The sequence below is a fragment of the Pelobates fuscus genome, chromosome 1, assembly GCF_036172605.1.
Source record: "Pelobates fuscus isolate aPelFus1 chromosome 1, aPelFus1.pri, whole genome shotgun sequence".
Taxonomy (NCBI): Eukaryota; Metazoa; Chordata; class Amphibia; order Anura; family Pelobatidae; genus Pelobates; species Pelobates fuscus.
In genome coordinates this window covers 195,828,533-195,842,953 of record NC_086317.1, presented here as the reverse complement: position 1 = coordinate 195,842,953, position 14,421 = coordinate 195,828,533, and the positions used below count along the sequence as shown (strand labels likewise).

At 40.1% G+C, this 14,421-nt stretch overlaps 1 protein-coding gene across 1 annotated transcript in view; it reads left to right on the top strand.

The window, feature by feature from the left end:
• LOC134610112 (pancreatic secretory granule membrane major glycoprotein GP2-like) overlaps positions 1-12,091 on the top strand; it is a 33,574-nt gene extending 21,483 nt beyond the window's left edge. Inside the window, exons 7-11 of the mRNA XM_063453219.1 lie at positions 6,145-6,387; positions 6,774-6,930; positions 7,082-7,145; positions 7,360-7,389; positions 11,706-12,091. Of these exons, the coding sequence (XP_063309289.1) occupies positions 6,145-6,387; positions 6,774-6,930; positions 7,082-7,145; positions 7,360-7,389; positions 11,706-11,767 (556 nt within the window). The 3' untranslated portion in view covers positions 11,768-12,091. The remainder of the gene's footprint in view (positions 1-6,144; positions 6,388-6,773; positions 6,931-7,081; positions 7,146-7,359; positions 7,390-11,705) is intronic.
• Positions 12,092-14,421: the final 2,330 nt, after the last annotated feature.

The window sequence follows — 14,421 nt, the reverse complement described above, 5'->3', positions numbered from 1 at the left end:
TGTGTCTGAGGGTGCTGTGTGTGTCTGAGGGTGCTGTGTGTGTTTGGGTGCTGTGTGTGTCTGAGGGTGCTGTGTGTGTCTGGGGGTGCTGTGTGTGTGTCTGGGGGTGCTGTGTGTGTGTGAGGGTGCTGTGTGTGTCTGGGGGTGCTGTGTGTGTGTCTGGGGGTGCTGTGTGTGTGTGAGGGTGATGTGTTTGTCTGGGGGTGCTGTGTGTGTCTGGGGGTGCTGTGTGTGTGTGAGGGTGATGTGTTTGTCTGGGGGTGCTGTGTGTGTCTGGGGGTGCTGTGTGTGTGTCTGAGGGTGCTATGTGTGTGTCTGAGGGTGCTGTGTGTGTGTCTGAATGTGCTGTGTGTGTTTGAGGGTGCTGTGTGTGTTTGAGTGCGCTGTGTGTGTTTGAGTGCGCTGTGTATGTTTGGGTGCTGTGTGTGTGTCTGAGGGTGCTGTGTGTGTCTGAGGGTGCTGTGTGTGTGTCTGGGGGTGCTGTGTGTGTGTCTGGGGGTGCTGTGTGTGTGTGAGGGTGCTGTGTGTGTCTGGGGGTGCTGTGTGTGTCTGGGGGTGCTGTGTGTGTCTGGGGGTGCTGTGTGTGTGTGTCTGAGGGTGCTATGTGTGTTTCTGAGGGTGCTGTGTGTGTGTCTGGGGGTGCTGGTGCTGTGTCTGGGGGTGCTGTGTGTGTCTGGGGGTGCTGTGTTTGTCTGAGGGTGCTGTGTGTGTGTCTGGGGGTGCTGTGTGTGTGTCTGGGGGTGCTGTGTGTGTGTCTGGGGGTGCTGTGTTTGTCTGAGGGTGCTGTGTGTGTGTCTGGGGGTGCTGTGTGTGTCTGAGGGTGCTGTGTGTGTCTGAGGGTGCTGTGTGTGTCTGGGGGTGCTGTGTGTGTCTGGGGGTGTGGGGCTGTGTGTGTGCCTGGGGGTGCTGTGTGTTTCTGGGGGTGCTGTGTGTGTCTAGGGGTGCTGTGTTTGTCTGGGGGTGCTGTGTTTGTCTGAGGGTGCTGTGTGTGTGTCTGGGGGTGCTGTGTGTGTGTCTGGGGGTGCTGTGTGTGTCTGGGTGCTGTGTGTGTCTGGGTGCTGTGTGTGTCTGGGTGCTGTGTGTGTCTGAGGGTGCTGTGTGTGTCTGTGTGCTGTGTGTGTCTGAGGGCGCTGTGTGTGTGAGTGTGAATGTATATTTTATTTACATTTAAATATATATTTTTTATCAATAAAAAAAAAAGTTATATCCCCCCTCCTCCCTTCTTACCTTTTAGCCTGGAAGGAGGGGGGGAGCTGTTCTGCCTGTGGGGAGAGGGGGGTCCGTTCTGCCGGGGGCTGGGGGGTGGGGGGGTGCCGTGCAGCTTCCTTCCCTGGTGGTCCAGTGGTGAGAGTGAACTTTAGCCTGAAGGCTATAGTTCACTCTCGCGAGATCTGAGCGTTGCCGCGGTAACCGCGGCAACGTTCAGACCTCGCGAGAGGACCCGGCGGAGCTGCTGGCTAGAGCTCCGTTGGTCCTCTCGCCTGCCTTCCTCCCTCACACCCTCTCCTGCCAGCGGCCGCCTGTCAGTGTCTCTGGGCCGGTGAGGGAGATCTTTGATCTCCCCACCGGCCCATGGAAGCACACAGCAGGGCCGGCGCTCGGGTAGCGCGCTGGCCCTGCAGGGGCCGGCAGGGGAGATCCTTTTGTTGTATTTGATCTATTTGCTGTCTCATTAAACAACGAAGTTAAGGGATGAATCAATTTAGGTTTTAGTAGTTTATAGTACAGATTACTAAACCCATCAGCGCCTGGAGTTTTGTTCATATCTAACTTTTTTATTTCTTTCTCCACTTCATTTGGAGTGAAGTGAATATTTAGCATTTTGAGATCTATATTTGATATCTTTTTGGTCTTTGTTAGGTATTTGTATATGTATTTTGCTTTCTTTTGAATTTATCCCGAGATTATATAATTTGCTGTAAAATTCATTACATTTTCTACCTATTTCCTCAGGAGTTGTATATATTCCATGCTTGTCTATCAGTTTATCTATCCTTTTTCTTGTTCTTCATTTTTGTAATCTTTTTGTTAAATTTTTACTTGCTCTATTTTTTTTTTATTATTATTATTATTATTGCCATTTATTTAGTGCCAACAGATTCCGTAGCGCTTTACAATATTATGAGAGGGGGGGGATTTAACTATAAATAGGACAATTACAAGAAAACCTACAGGAACAATAGATTGAAGAGGACCCTGCTCAAACAAGCTTACATTCTATAGTATATGTATATTTCCACAGTAGTAATTATTTAGATTCAATTTATTTAGAATTATTTAATTTTTTTCTTCTGTTTTTAAATGTATTTTATTTAAAAGTTTGATAATTTGTTTCTTTTTTTATTTTGATGGATTTTGTTTATTTAAATTTGAAAGATTATAGAAAGATATATATAATATATATATATATATATATATATATATATATATATATATATATATATATATATATATATATATAAATGTGATAGATTTTTGCCTTTTTTAAAATCTATTTTAGCCATTTTAGCTAGATAACCCCTCATGACAGCCTTGTCTACACCAGATTGTAGATTTTAAGATATCTAGGGAGGCATTTTCTTCATAAAACAGTTTTGACATTCTGAGTTCTTCCTTATTTTCCTTAATTTTAATTAGAGAATCATCTAATCTCCATGTAGTAGAACCTTATATTGGAGGTTTACCTAGTTCTATCATCACAAAACTGTGGTCTGACCAAGTATTTTCTTTAATTCTCCATGCGTCATACAATTCAAATCGTCTGCACATACTATTTAATTTTTTTGATTGCTTTATAACCCTTTGATCGGTTTTGGTATACGTCTGAGAGTTTTTATTAATGAACCGTTAGATACATATTGAATTTTTTCCATAATCTTGAAAAATATTGACATTGGATTAATATTTGGTAAGTATACATCTACCAATGTAAATAAGTTGTTATGTATCTTACATACCACTATCAAATATCTAGCTTCTGGGTCAACGTCTTGATATATTATTTTTATATTTAGTTTACTTGAAAAAATTATTGCTACAATTCTTTTTTTATTATTATTTTCTAATGATGCTTGTAGAATTATTGGGAATTTGTTCACTCCCCATTTCTGTATATCACCTATTTGAATATTTTCAGTATTTAAAGAATTATAAATCATACGCCTTTTTACTGGAGTATTTAAAGCCTGTGTATTTACTGGCATTAACTTAAGCATGTTACAAGATCATCTTTTTTAACTGATATTTGAGCTCCTGGTCTGATCACAAAAACCAACATATAACAAACAATGAAGATCTACTTTCTGATCTCCAATTACATTTAACACAAACCATTTTTGGAACATAGTTCCATTTCTTTTGCCTATAGCACATGAAGCTATTTGGGAAACTGTGTAGTATTCTCCACTCAAAGTGGGGTGAAAATTTTTAGAGTGGATTAATTTGTCTAATTTAAAATAAAACCAAAGTATATTTGCTTGATCCTTCTCCTATTCTCTCTTTATCCTTTTATTGTATTTTATTGTATTTTTTATTGTAGGTTATTTAATAATATGATTTATGTTGCTTCCTTCTTCTTTCTTATCTTTCTTTTATTCTATCTCTTTTATGTACATATATATCTTATAATTATACTAAAAACTTTAATTAACTTTTACATAATTTTTTCATCTTTCTTTCTCTTTTTTTCCCTTTTATACTTGACATGTAATTTGCATATTTTATTTTAGTGCATATATTATCTGTTAAAAACATATTTTATCCATTCATTATTTGTGCTTATATAATTTCTAACATAACCCTCTACTATGGAGAGGTTTTCCAAATTTTGTTAGTGTAACTCAAAAATTATTCTAGTAATTTAAAAATGGTGTTATTCTTCAGCTTGTTCCTTTTTAGAACATTTTCCCTTAACGTGCGTTGAGTATTTACGTAATTTATATTTAGTAAGTTTTATCAATTAAAATTTTGCGTTGATCTTTAGTGATAGATATTTCTATAACTGTACAGTCCTATATATCTTTACCCTCTCTTTCTTCCCTTCTTCACCTATTTCCCATCACCATCACCTTAGATATAAAAAAACACAATTATTTTTCCTCTCTTCCCTTCTTTCTCTCTCTCTTCCCTGCCCCACTCCTTCCTCTATCTTTCACATTTGTTTTTAAAATAGTTTTTGTTCTTATCTAACCATTCTTTCACTTTTTCGTTAGATTCAAAAGATTCAGCCAGGCCCTCATGGGTTATCATCAACTTAACTGGAAAGCTCAATCTAAACTTTATGTTGTATTTTTTGAGGATAGAGATTGTGGGTGCAAAAGTTCTTCTTTTCATTCTTGTGTTGTATGATAGATCTGGCAAAACAATTATATTTGAATATCATCTTCTTTAATAGTTAAATAGTTTTCTCTCTGTATGTTTTGAATTCAAAAAAAGAGAAACAGGCAATTATATCCCTTGGAATTTCCTGTGCAGTATTCTGAGGTTTATTCATCCTGTGGCATCTTACAATCTTTTAAGTCAATGTATTTATCTGGTCTTCTTGGTTATTTTTTTCTTCCAAATTTCTGAATCTTAAATTTGCCCTTCGTAGGCGGTCTTCCAAATCGTTAATCTTAAGATCTAATGTAGACATTGGTTAATATTTTTATGTTTTCATCTTTCAGTTGGTTAACTTTAAATTCCAGATCCATATAGTGATCTTCCATATTTTGAATCTTTTCTTTTAATCTGATCATTTCATTTTTAATTTCTTTTTTGATTTCCAAAGTATCTAAAATGATTTCTTTCTTAATTTCTTCTAAAATGTTTTGTAAGCTTGCATTTAGCAGATCTACTGTAACTGCTTCTTTTTCTTTCCCTGTGTCCATCATAGAAGTATCAGAGTTTGTTATTTATTTCATTTCTCTCTCTGGTTCTGCAGTGAAAAATATGTTGACAAACTTTTATCTTGATTTTGTTCCTTTTTGTCTTTGTCTTTTTTGGTTGAGGTTTTTGATTCTTGTGTTTTTTTTTTTTTTTTTGTAGCCATCTTTTCTTTCTCCTTCCTTTAGGCTTTCTTCTTTCAACCTTTAATCTTATCTCTCTTTATCCTTCCATTTCCTTCACCCTTTATTAGCAGGAATTTCTTAATTTTGTATCTATTAGTAGTTTAGGTCATTTGTCACGATTATGAAAATCAGCTTGCATACAAATAGTTAACAGCCAACTAAATTGATAGGGTTTGTTTCTGATTTTCCCTTCGTATCCCTTACTATATATAATTCTGTTACTGGATTTGATTATTGTTTGTCCTGTAACATGTTTAATTTACATAATTGTTGAAGGCAGAATCCTGGGAATTTTTTCCCCCTTTTTTATCTATCTTTTTCCTTTTTGTGTCTTTCTCTTTTGACTTAATTTCTTCCATTTTTTTTTTTTTTGCTTTTTGTACAGAGGCTTAATTTGTAATAAAGAAAGAGAGCTAATTATTTTAGGTACTTATATAAGTTTGAGCATTACATCCAAAAAGCAAATAAAAGGAATATTATTGCCAACATTTACTTGAATAGTGAACTCCCATCACTGTTAGGCATCCGATCCTTTGGTATAATTTGGAATTTCACCTTTATAAAATAAATGTCGACTTACAGTTTTCAGGGTGTTCTGTTTTTGTTTTGTTCCTCTTAGTTGCAGGCGATATGTACAGTTGCTCGTCTGATTCCAACTGCGGGATATCCCCAGCTGAATTAGTTTAGTTTTTAAGTGGAAAACCCCGGCAACAAGAAATACTTTTAGACACCTTTAAACTCTTTCAGGCTTCTGCCACCAGTTTCTTACTGACTTTCTTCCGCAGTACAATATTTTGTAAATTCTTCAAGCCGCTGTTTCGTCTCCCACTTGGTTCTGCCATGCTTGTCCGACCGCACACTGCATCTCCATCATTCCGCTCCACTCCTCAGTTACACCCCTCCTCACAGGTGCGTGCGTTAGCATGTCATCACGAATCACACATCCTTGTTGATGACTTTCTTAATGACCTACTAACACAAAATGCAAGGATTTATTTTATCTTAGAAATATAGTAGACTATTAGAAGTATAATAGTAACATTAAACATAATTTAATGCATACAAAATTGTGATCATATTTTTTTCTTTTAAATAGCTCTGTCAACCTCACAGTAAATGGAGAAGGTTCAGTGCTCACAACAATGGCAGCTTATTGGGGTCAGGCATATTCTGATCCAATACAAAGTACTGACGAGGTACCAGTTGGATCACCCTTCTATTTGGGCCTGTTTTCAGAATCCACAGACGGAGATACATTTGTACTTAGGGTTGATGATTGCTTTGGAACACCTGATGGCGATAACAATAGTGTCAACAAAGTGATGCTTGTGAGTGGAGGGTATGTGTTGCCAATGTTCTCAATTTATTTATAAAGACCTAGTGACAGATATGAAGGGAATTACTTGAAAAGTTCATGAATTTTAAAAACTAAAATAAGATTAACTTAATCAGAAATTGATTATTTGTGTAATCTATGATGTTATGCCTTGTTCCACTCCTTTTTTGTTCTTCTAAAAATAAATTAATCTTTGTGACAGTTTGTATTTGTTTAAAAACAGTATATTTGTATATATTCTTAGTGCAAACATAAAATTACAATATACTTCTTGTATCCCTTCGCTATCTTTCTGAAATATTTTACTGGAGACAGTAGAGTATCCTGATGTGCATTTATTTTTTAAATAATTCAAATATAAAAATTGTGTTGGCATTTTCAATTTACAGATGTCCAGCCAATCAGGGAGTTGGTGTAGATGTTGAAGAAAATGGTCAAAGTTTGCAGGCAAGAATTAAAATCAACTCATTTGTGTTTCAAAGTCAACCACTAGTATACATCACCTGTAACGTGAGATTGTGTTTCAAGAATGCAACATGCACTGGGGTAAGTAAGATTAATGCCCATGAGAACAATGTGAATATTTTGTCTGATATCATAACCAATCACTTACCTCACTCTATAGCCTGTTCCATAAATACTCCCTAATATACAAGACACAAAATAATGCTCAAATAATGATTTTTTTTCTTTGCAGTGTAATGTGGCTCGTAGTGCTGAAAGTGAAACTAGTCCATTAACTATCTCAGTGAACTTCTTAGGTAACTGTCTGCCTGCATCACTTTCCATTCTTATTAGTAATGTTATTCTGTATGCCTTGTATGCCTGCTTAGTGTTTTATTCTGTATGTTATTCTCCATGTTTGCTGCTTCATTTTTCTATCCACTATTCTCTTTTCATTTTTTCAGTTTTCTATATTGCTTTATCTAAATTTGATATTGAATATATGCATTAACAATCTAAATTTGCTTTCAGATTCTTTCAGTGACTCTGCATCCAGCACAGGTAGGCAATTCCATTAAAACTCACTCTAACATGGCTATTCATTAAAGTGAGAATTCAAGATGAATTCAAAGTGAATTTCAAATTTAAGACCAGAGTAGCTGAATAGAAAGCATGGCTGACTTAGAGAATGTTGCAGTCTGACTACTTTGCTCTGAAATCTGAAATTCACTTGGAATTCACCATAAATTCTCACTTCAACGAATAACCCTTTAAGAGGTGCACTGCACATTTATGTGTCCTAGCAGTATGTATAAGACCCATATACACTAAAACAGTATCCATCAGTCAGTGCAGTGTAGTAGATTAATCATGGTCATCCATTAATTAAGCAAGCTATGGTCTGGCGTAATTGTTATAGGCTATATAGTATGACACTTGTAAAAATAACAAAACTGTACCATACTTAGGAACACAACCGATATATGGTTTCCTACATAATTCTGGAGCCCATTAGATGGGTTAACCACCACTTCCCTATCAGAATATCCACTTAACCAATTAAAACTGGTTGCACGGAAGGTTTTCTAGCTGCCAGACTTTTTATTTGGAGTAGCTGACTTTAAAACTGTTTTGTCAGACCCCCAAAAACAAGTGATACATAAAGATTAAATATTTATGAAATTCTCCCATTGACTGTGTTGTAATTTCACTGAAATTCCAATTCATTTAAATTTATCATAAGACAAAGTAGGAACTTCTTTGTCTTATGTACTTTTCCCAGGGCTGGTGCAAGGACTGACATACACTGACCCAAGCAGACTGACACGTACCTGGGAAGACTAACACACATGCATTGACACATGCAGACTGATGCACACACACGTACTGACCCATGTAGAGTGATGCACACGCACTGACCCATGCAGACACACACATACACACTGATTCATGCAGACACACACACTCGCTCATGCAGACACACACACACACACTGACATACACTGATCCATACAGACACACACTGACCCATGTAGACATACACTGACACCTGTAGACATACACTGACACATGAAGACACACATTGACCCATGTAGACACACACTGACCCATACAGATACAAACATACCAACACACACTGACTAATGCAGACACACATACAGACACACACTACACTGACACATACAGACACACACATACAGACACACTCTGACTCATGTAGATACACACATACAGACACATACTGACCCATGCAGACACATACATACAGACACATACTGACCCTTGCAGACACACACATACAGACACACACTGACCCAAGCAGACTGACAGACTGAAACACAAATTCTTTGAAACACACATTGTGATTTCACATTGACCCTCTTATCTTTATTGCATATATGACTGCTTTTTGTGTGTTCCTGGCAGCTTTCCTACGCCTGGCTGCCTTCACTCCGTTCCAGCCCTGCCTCTACTATGCTCCCACTTACTTGTCCCTACATACAGGGCAAGGGGTAGGAGCGAGCAACTGAGGCCCTGGGGGGGAGCCCTGGTTGAGCGGGCTGAGGTGGATGCTGCCGGACCGATGTTATACCGGGCACTGGTCAGCAGCCATGTAAGTGCTCACTAGCGCCCGGTAACATGGGTGGCATGATTTGTATAATTACTCCCTCATAGAGGGGTGGCCAACCGAGCAAAGCAGTAAAGCCACCCCCCCTTAAGCAGCGCCCTAGGCGGCTGCCTAATTGGCCTATAGGAAGTGCTGGCCCTGACTTTTCCTATGCTTGATGTCAAAGTTCTGTATATGGAGGACCTTGCATTTTTGTGGGATGCTCCATAGACATCCGTGTTGTACTCTCCCTGATGTTGACTTCTGGCAAGCAAAGCAACAAGAGATGAAGATGGTGGTGGCCACGATTGATCTCTCCCTGCACTGCCAGCAGACTTACCATGGTGGTCTTTGAAAAATATGTAAAGACCCCAGATGATGAGAGAGCCATTTGACCATGTATGCCATTGGCCCAAAAAGTCATATTTTATAAGTAGGTAGTGCAGCTGGATGGTAAGTTATTTTTATTAGCATTTATACAGCACCTAATCTTTACAACTATAGAAAGGGGATATTTAGAGGTGAAGAAGGCTGTAAACCATAAAATAGTTTTATAAGTAGCACTGGAAGTGTGTCAGAGTCCTCCTGGCAACGTAACCCTTACTGCGGGCTATAGTGGTTATGGTACTTGTAGTATTCATTTAAAACACAACACATTCTGTACATAAAATGGTAAACCTAATTACTCTGAATGTACTGCCTTATTGATAACACTCACTTTCAACTTAACAGAAAACCAAAGATAGAAAGGAAAGGAAACACTTGTTAATGTGTACAAACTACCTACTACCTACACCTATAATGATTAAGGAAGTTTAAGTCTGCAGCATGCCATTACCAAGGCAAACCTTGAATATTCAACTATAAGTGTCATAGTGCATTTAAGCCTGTTAGGCTCAAGATGTATGTGGCAAGCTCAAGGCCACAGGAAAAAGGCAGTTGGCGGAAATAAACGTATAATTTTTTTTAAACTGCTCAGCCCCCACAGTCCCTATCATACCTTACAATTTACACAAACACACACTGCATCCACTACACACAGTGCATCCACTACACACTGTATCGATTACTCACACTCTGCATCCACAATACACACAAACACATGCACACACAACATCCACTTTACACACACACACACACTGCATCCATGATACACACACTGCATCCACGATACACACACTACATCCACTTTGCTCACACACTATGCATCCACTAAACTCATATATAATGCATTCACTATAACACACACTGAATCGACTATACACACTGCATCCACTTTGATTGCTTACACTGTGCATAAACGGTACACACACATACTGCATACACGGTACACCACACGTAAATATACACTGCATACATTACACACACAACTACATGCACTATAGATACATACACACACTGAATTCACTATACATGCAAACTGCACTCACTTTACACACAAACTGCATCCACTATACCAGGGACATTTTAGGCGCGAGGCAAACAAGGCATTTGCCTTGGGCGGCATTTTCCAAATGCCTTGTTAGCCTTGCGGCTAACAGTCCAGGCAGGCGGTTGGACTGGCGGCGCTGGCGAGGGAGCACTTTCCCCTGAGCGCTCTGCTCAGCGCCCACAGAGTGATGCTGGGAGCCGGAATATGGCATCACTCTGCGGGAAGGAGCGGAGCAGACAGCTAAGGGAAAAGTGCTCCCTCGCCAGCGCCGCCCAACCGCCCAGCAGCCCAGCAGCCAAGCAGCCACTGGACCCCCAGGGAATGGGACAACCCTCCCCCCCCCCAGCCTTCCAAAAGGTAAGGAGGCTGGGTGGGTTAAATTTTAAAAAAAATGACTGTGTTAATGTGAGTGTCTGTAAGTGTGTGTGTCTGTTAGTGCGTGTGTGTCTGTTAGTGCATGTGTGTCTGTTAGTGTGTGTGTCTGTTAGTGTGTGTGTGTCTGACTTTGTGTCTGTTAGTGAGTGTGTGTGTGTCTATTAGTGAATGTGAGTGAGTGTGTGTGTGTTAGTGAGTGTGTGTCTGTTAGACACACACACACACACACACTAAAAGACACACACACACACACTGTTAGTGTGTGTGTGTCTGTCTCTGTTAGTGAGTGTGTTTCTGTTTGCTAGTGTATGCGTATCTGTCAGTGAATGTGTGTTTGTGTATTTAGAAGGCGGTGCAGGGGGGAAGGGTTGGGTGGGGGTGGCGCACGGGAGGGGGGGGGGTCTGAGTTTTGTCCTGCCTAGGGCAGCACAAAACCAAGATACACCACTGCACTATACACACAAACTGCATTCATTACACACACTCTGCATCCACTATACACACACTATATCCACTTTACACACACACTGAATCCACATTACACACACTGCATCCCTTATACGCACTCATACACACAGCATCCACTATACAGACAAACAGCACTCAATACACACACTATCGCTAAAACACACACACACACTGCATCCCTTACACACTTGGCGGTGGATTTATGGGAGGGCCCTATAGACAGGCTTGGGAAGGGGACCTGGGGACCCAGATTTTAAGTTATGTAAGGAGTCCCAAAATTTCAGATGGCTGCTCTTAGTGGACAAGACACAGGTTCAAGCTTTAAGCAGCCCAGATTTGAGACTTGCCAAACGCCCGCTACCTCGATCTGCTTGTGGCCATACTGTAAATAAATATATCAAAGATAACTGTCAGCAATTGTACTGACAATTCATATCAAATTCAAGCAATTTAATGTATATAGTTGCTTACACATAATATTTTATCTTTCTATAGCTTCATCCTGGACTATGCTGGCTGGTTCACTGTTCACATTTTTGTCCATGAAATTCTTCTGAGGAGATTCTTGGAATCCTGTCTGCTGCTCCAGGGATGAATGAATAATGCCTGGGGATCAAATCATCTTCAAAAATTAATTGCTTTTTTCATTGGACTATAAATGTGTATCTTTGACTCTGAGGTGTCTTTCATAGTATGTCCTCTGGTTATCTTCCTCTCTCACAGGGCATACAGGCTATCTTACCCTGTGTTCCTGTACCATCATTACATCTGTAACTCAAATTCAAGCATATGTCAAAGGGTAATAATATGTGACTCTATCTATCTATGAACTGTTTTTAATTTCTCTGAATTAAATAAATATATTTATAATATATAAAGTATCAGGCCACACGCACTGGTTATTGGCATTGTTGAGAACAAGGATTTTGTATGTATGTGTGTTCCAACTGAATTAAACGTCTGATACTATAAAGTTTTTTGCGTCCCTTGAGACTAGACACTATTAAAAATACATATTTTAAATCATCAATTAAAAAACAATGATTCATCAACTATTGGTAGTTGGATATGACCATATATTCCAATTCTAAGTAGATTTTGAGCTACGAATAACAAAATTAAAAAAAAATAAAAAAACTATGGACTGTGCTATACTAGGTGATACAGTTGTAATCAAAATAATTCAACCCCCATTGAAAATCAGGGTTATTGTCCATATATACAGACTTTTAGCTGTTTGCAATGAAGAATAGTGATGTACCGAACTGTTCGCTGGCGAATAGTTCCCGGCGAACATAGCGTGTTCGCGTTCGACGCCGCGGGCGAACACATGCGCGGTTCGATCCGCCCCCTATTCGGCATCATTGAACAAACTTTGACCCTGTGCCTCACGGTCAGCAAACACATTCCAGCAAATTAGCAGCAGACCCTCCCTTCCAGACCCTCCCACCTCCCTCCCAGCATCCATTTTAGATTCATTCTGAAGCTGCATTCTTAGTGAGAGGAGGGAAAGTGTAGCTGCTGCTCATTAGATAGGGAAATTGATAGCTAGGCTAGGGTAATCAGTGTCCACTACAGTCCTGAAGGACTCATCTGATCTCTGCTGTAAGGACAGCACCCCAAAAAGCCCTTTTTAGGGCTAGAACATCAGTCTGCTTTTTTTTTTTTGTAAATTGCAGTTGCCTGCCTGCCAGCTTCTGTGTCAGGCTCACAGTGGATACTGTGCCTACTTGCCCAGTGCCACCACTCATATCTGGTGTCACAATAGATTAAGCTTGCATTTAAAAACAAAAAAAACTTTTTCACTGTAATAGATTGAAGAGCAGTTAGTTGTCTGCCAGCTTCTGTGTCAGGCTCACAGTGAATACTGTGCCCACTTGCCCAGTGCCACCACTCATATCTGGTGTGACTATAGAGTGCCTTTAAAAACAAAAAAAAAGTGTTTCACTGTAAGCTAATAGCAGTTAGTTGTCTGCAAGCGTCTGGGTGTCAGGCCTTCAGCGTGTGCTCTGCCAACCTCAGCAAGTGTAATTTGCCACTCATATCTGGTGTCTGTATAGCGTGCTTTTACAAAGAAAAAAAGTTTTTCAGTGTAAGCTAATAGCAGTCAGTGTCCTTCAAGCAGGTGTCAGGCCTTCAGCGTGTGCTCTGCCAACCTCAGCAAGTGTACTTTGCCACTCATATCTGGTGTCTCTATAGCGTGCCTTTACAAAGAAAAAAAGTTTTTCAGTGTAAGCTAATAGCAGTCAGTGTCCTTAAAGCGGGTGTCAAGCCTTCAGCATGTGCTCTGCCAACCTCAGCAAGTGTACTTTGCCATCATATCTGGTGTCTCTATAGCGTGCCTTTACAAAGAAAAAACTTGTTTCACTGTTATAGATTGAATAGCAGTTAGTTGTCTTCAAGCGGGTGTCAGGCATACAGCGTGTACTCTGCAGACCTCTGCCAGTGCACATTGCCACTCATATCTGGTGTCACATTAGCGTGCATTTAAAACCCAAAAACTTTTTTCACTGTTATAGATTGAATAGCAGCTAGTTGTCTTCAAGCGGGTGTCAGGCTTACAGCGTGTACTCTGCAGACCTCTGCCACTGCACATTGCCACTCATATCTGGTGTCACAATAGCGTGCATTTAAGACCAACAAACTTTTTTCACTGTTATAGATTGGATAGCAGTTAGTTGTCTGCAAGCGTCAGAAACTCACCCCCTTGCCCGGCGTCTGGCACCTGGCTTGTCTGAACTATTAGCCCGCCAGCTTTTACCATACAAGCTGGTGGAGTCTGAGGCGTTCAAAAAATTTGTAGCTATTGGGACACCGCAGTGGAAGGTACCCGGACAAAATTTCTTTGCACAAAAGGCAATCCCCAACCTGTACTCGATTGTGCAAAAGGAAGTAATGGCATGTCTGGCACACAGTGTTGGGGCAAGGGTCCATCTGACCACTGATACCTGGTCTGCAAAGCATGGTCAGGGCAGGTATATCACCTACACTGCGCATTGGGTAAACCTGCTGATGGCTGCCAAGCATGGAATGCGTGGCTCTGCAGAGGAGTTGGTGACACCGCCACGACCTGCAGGCAGGCCTGCTGCCACCTCCTTTACTCCATCCTCTTCCATAACCTCCTCGGCTGAGTCCTCTTCTGCTGCTGCGTATTGCTCCACATCAACGGACCCCCCCCCAGCTCCCCAGGTACTATTCCACATCCCATTTC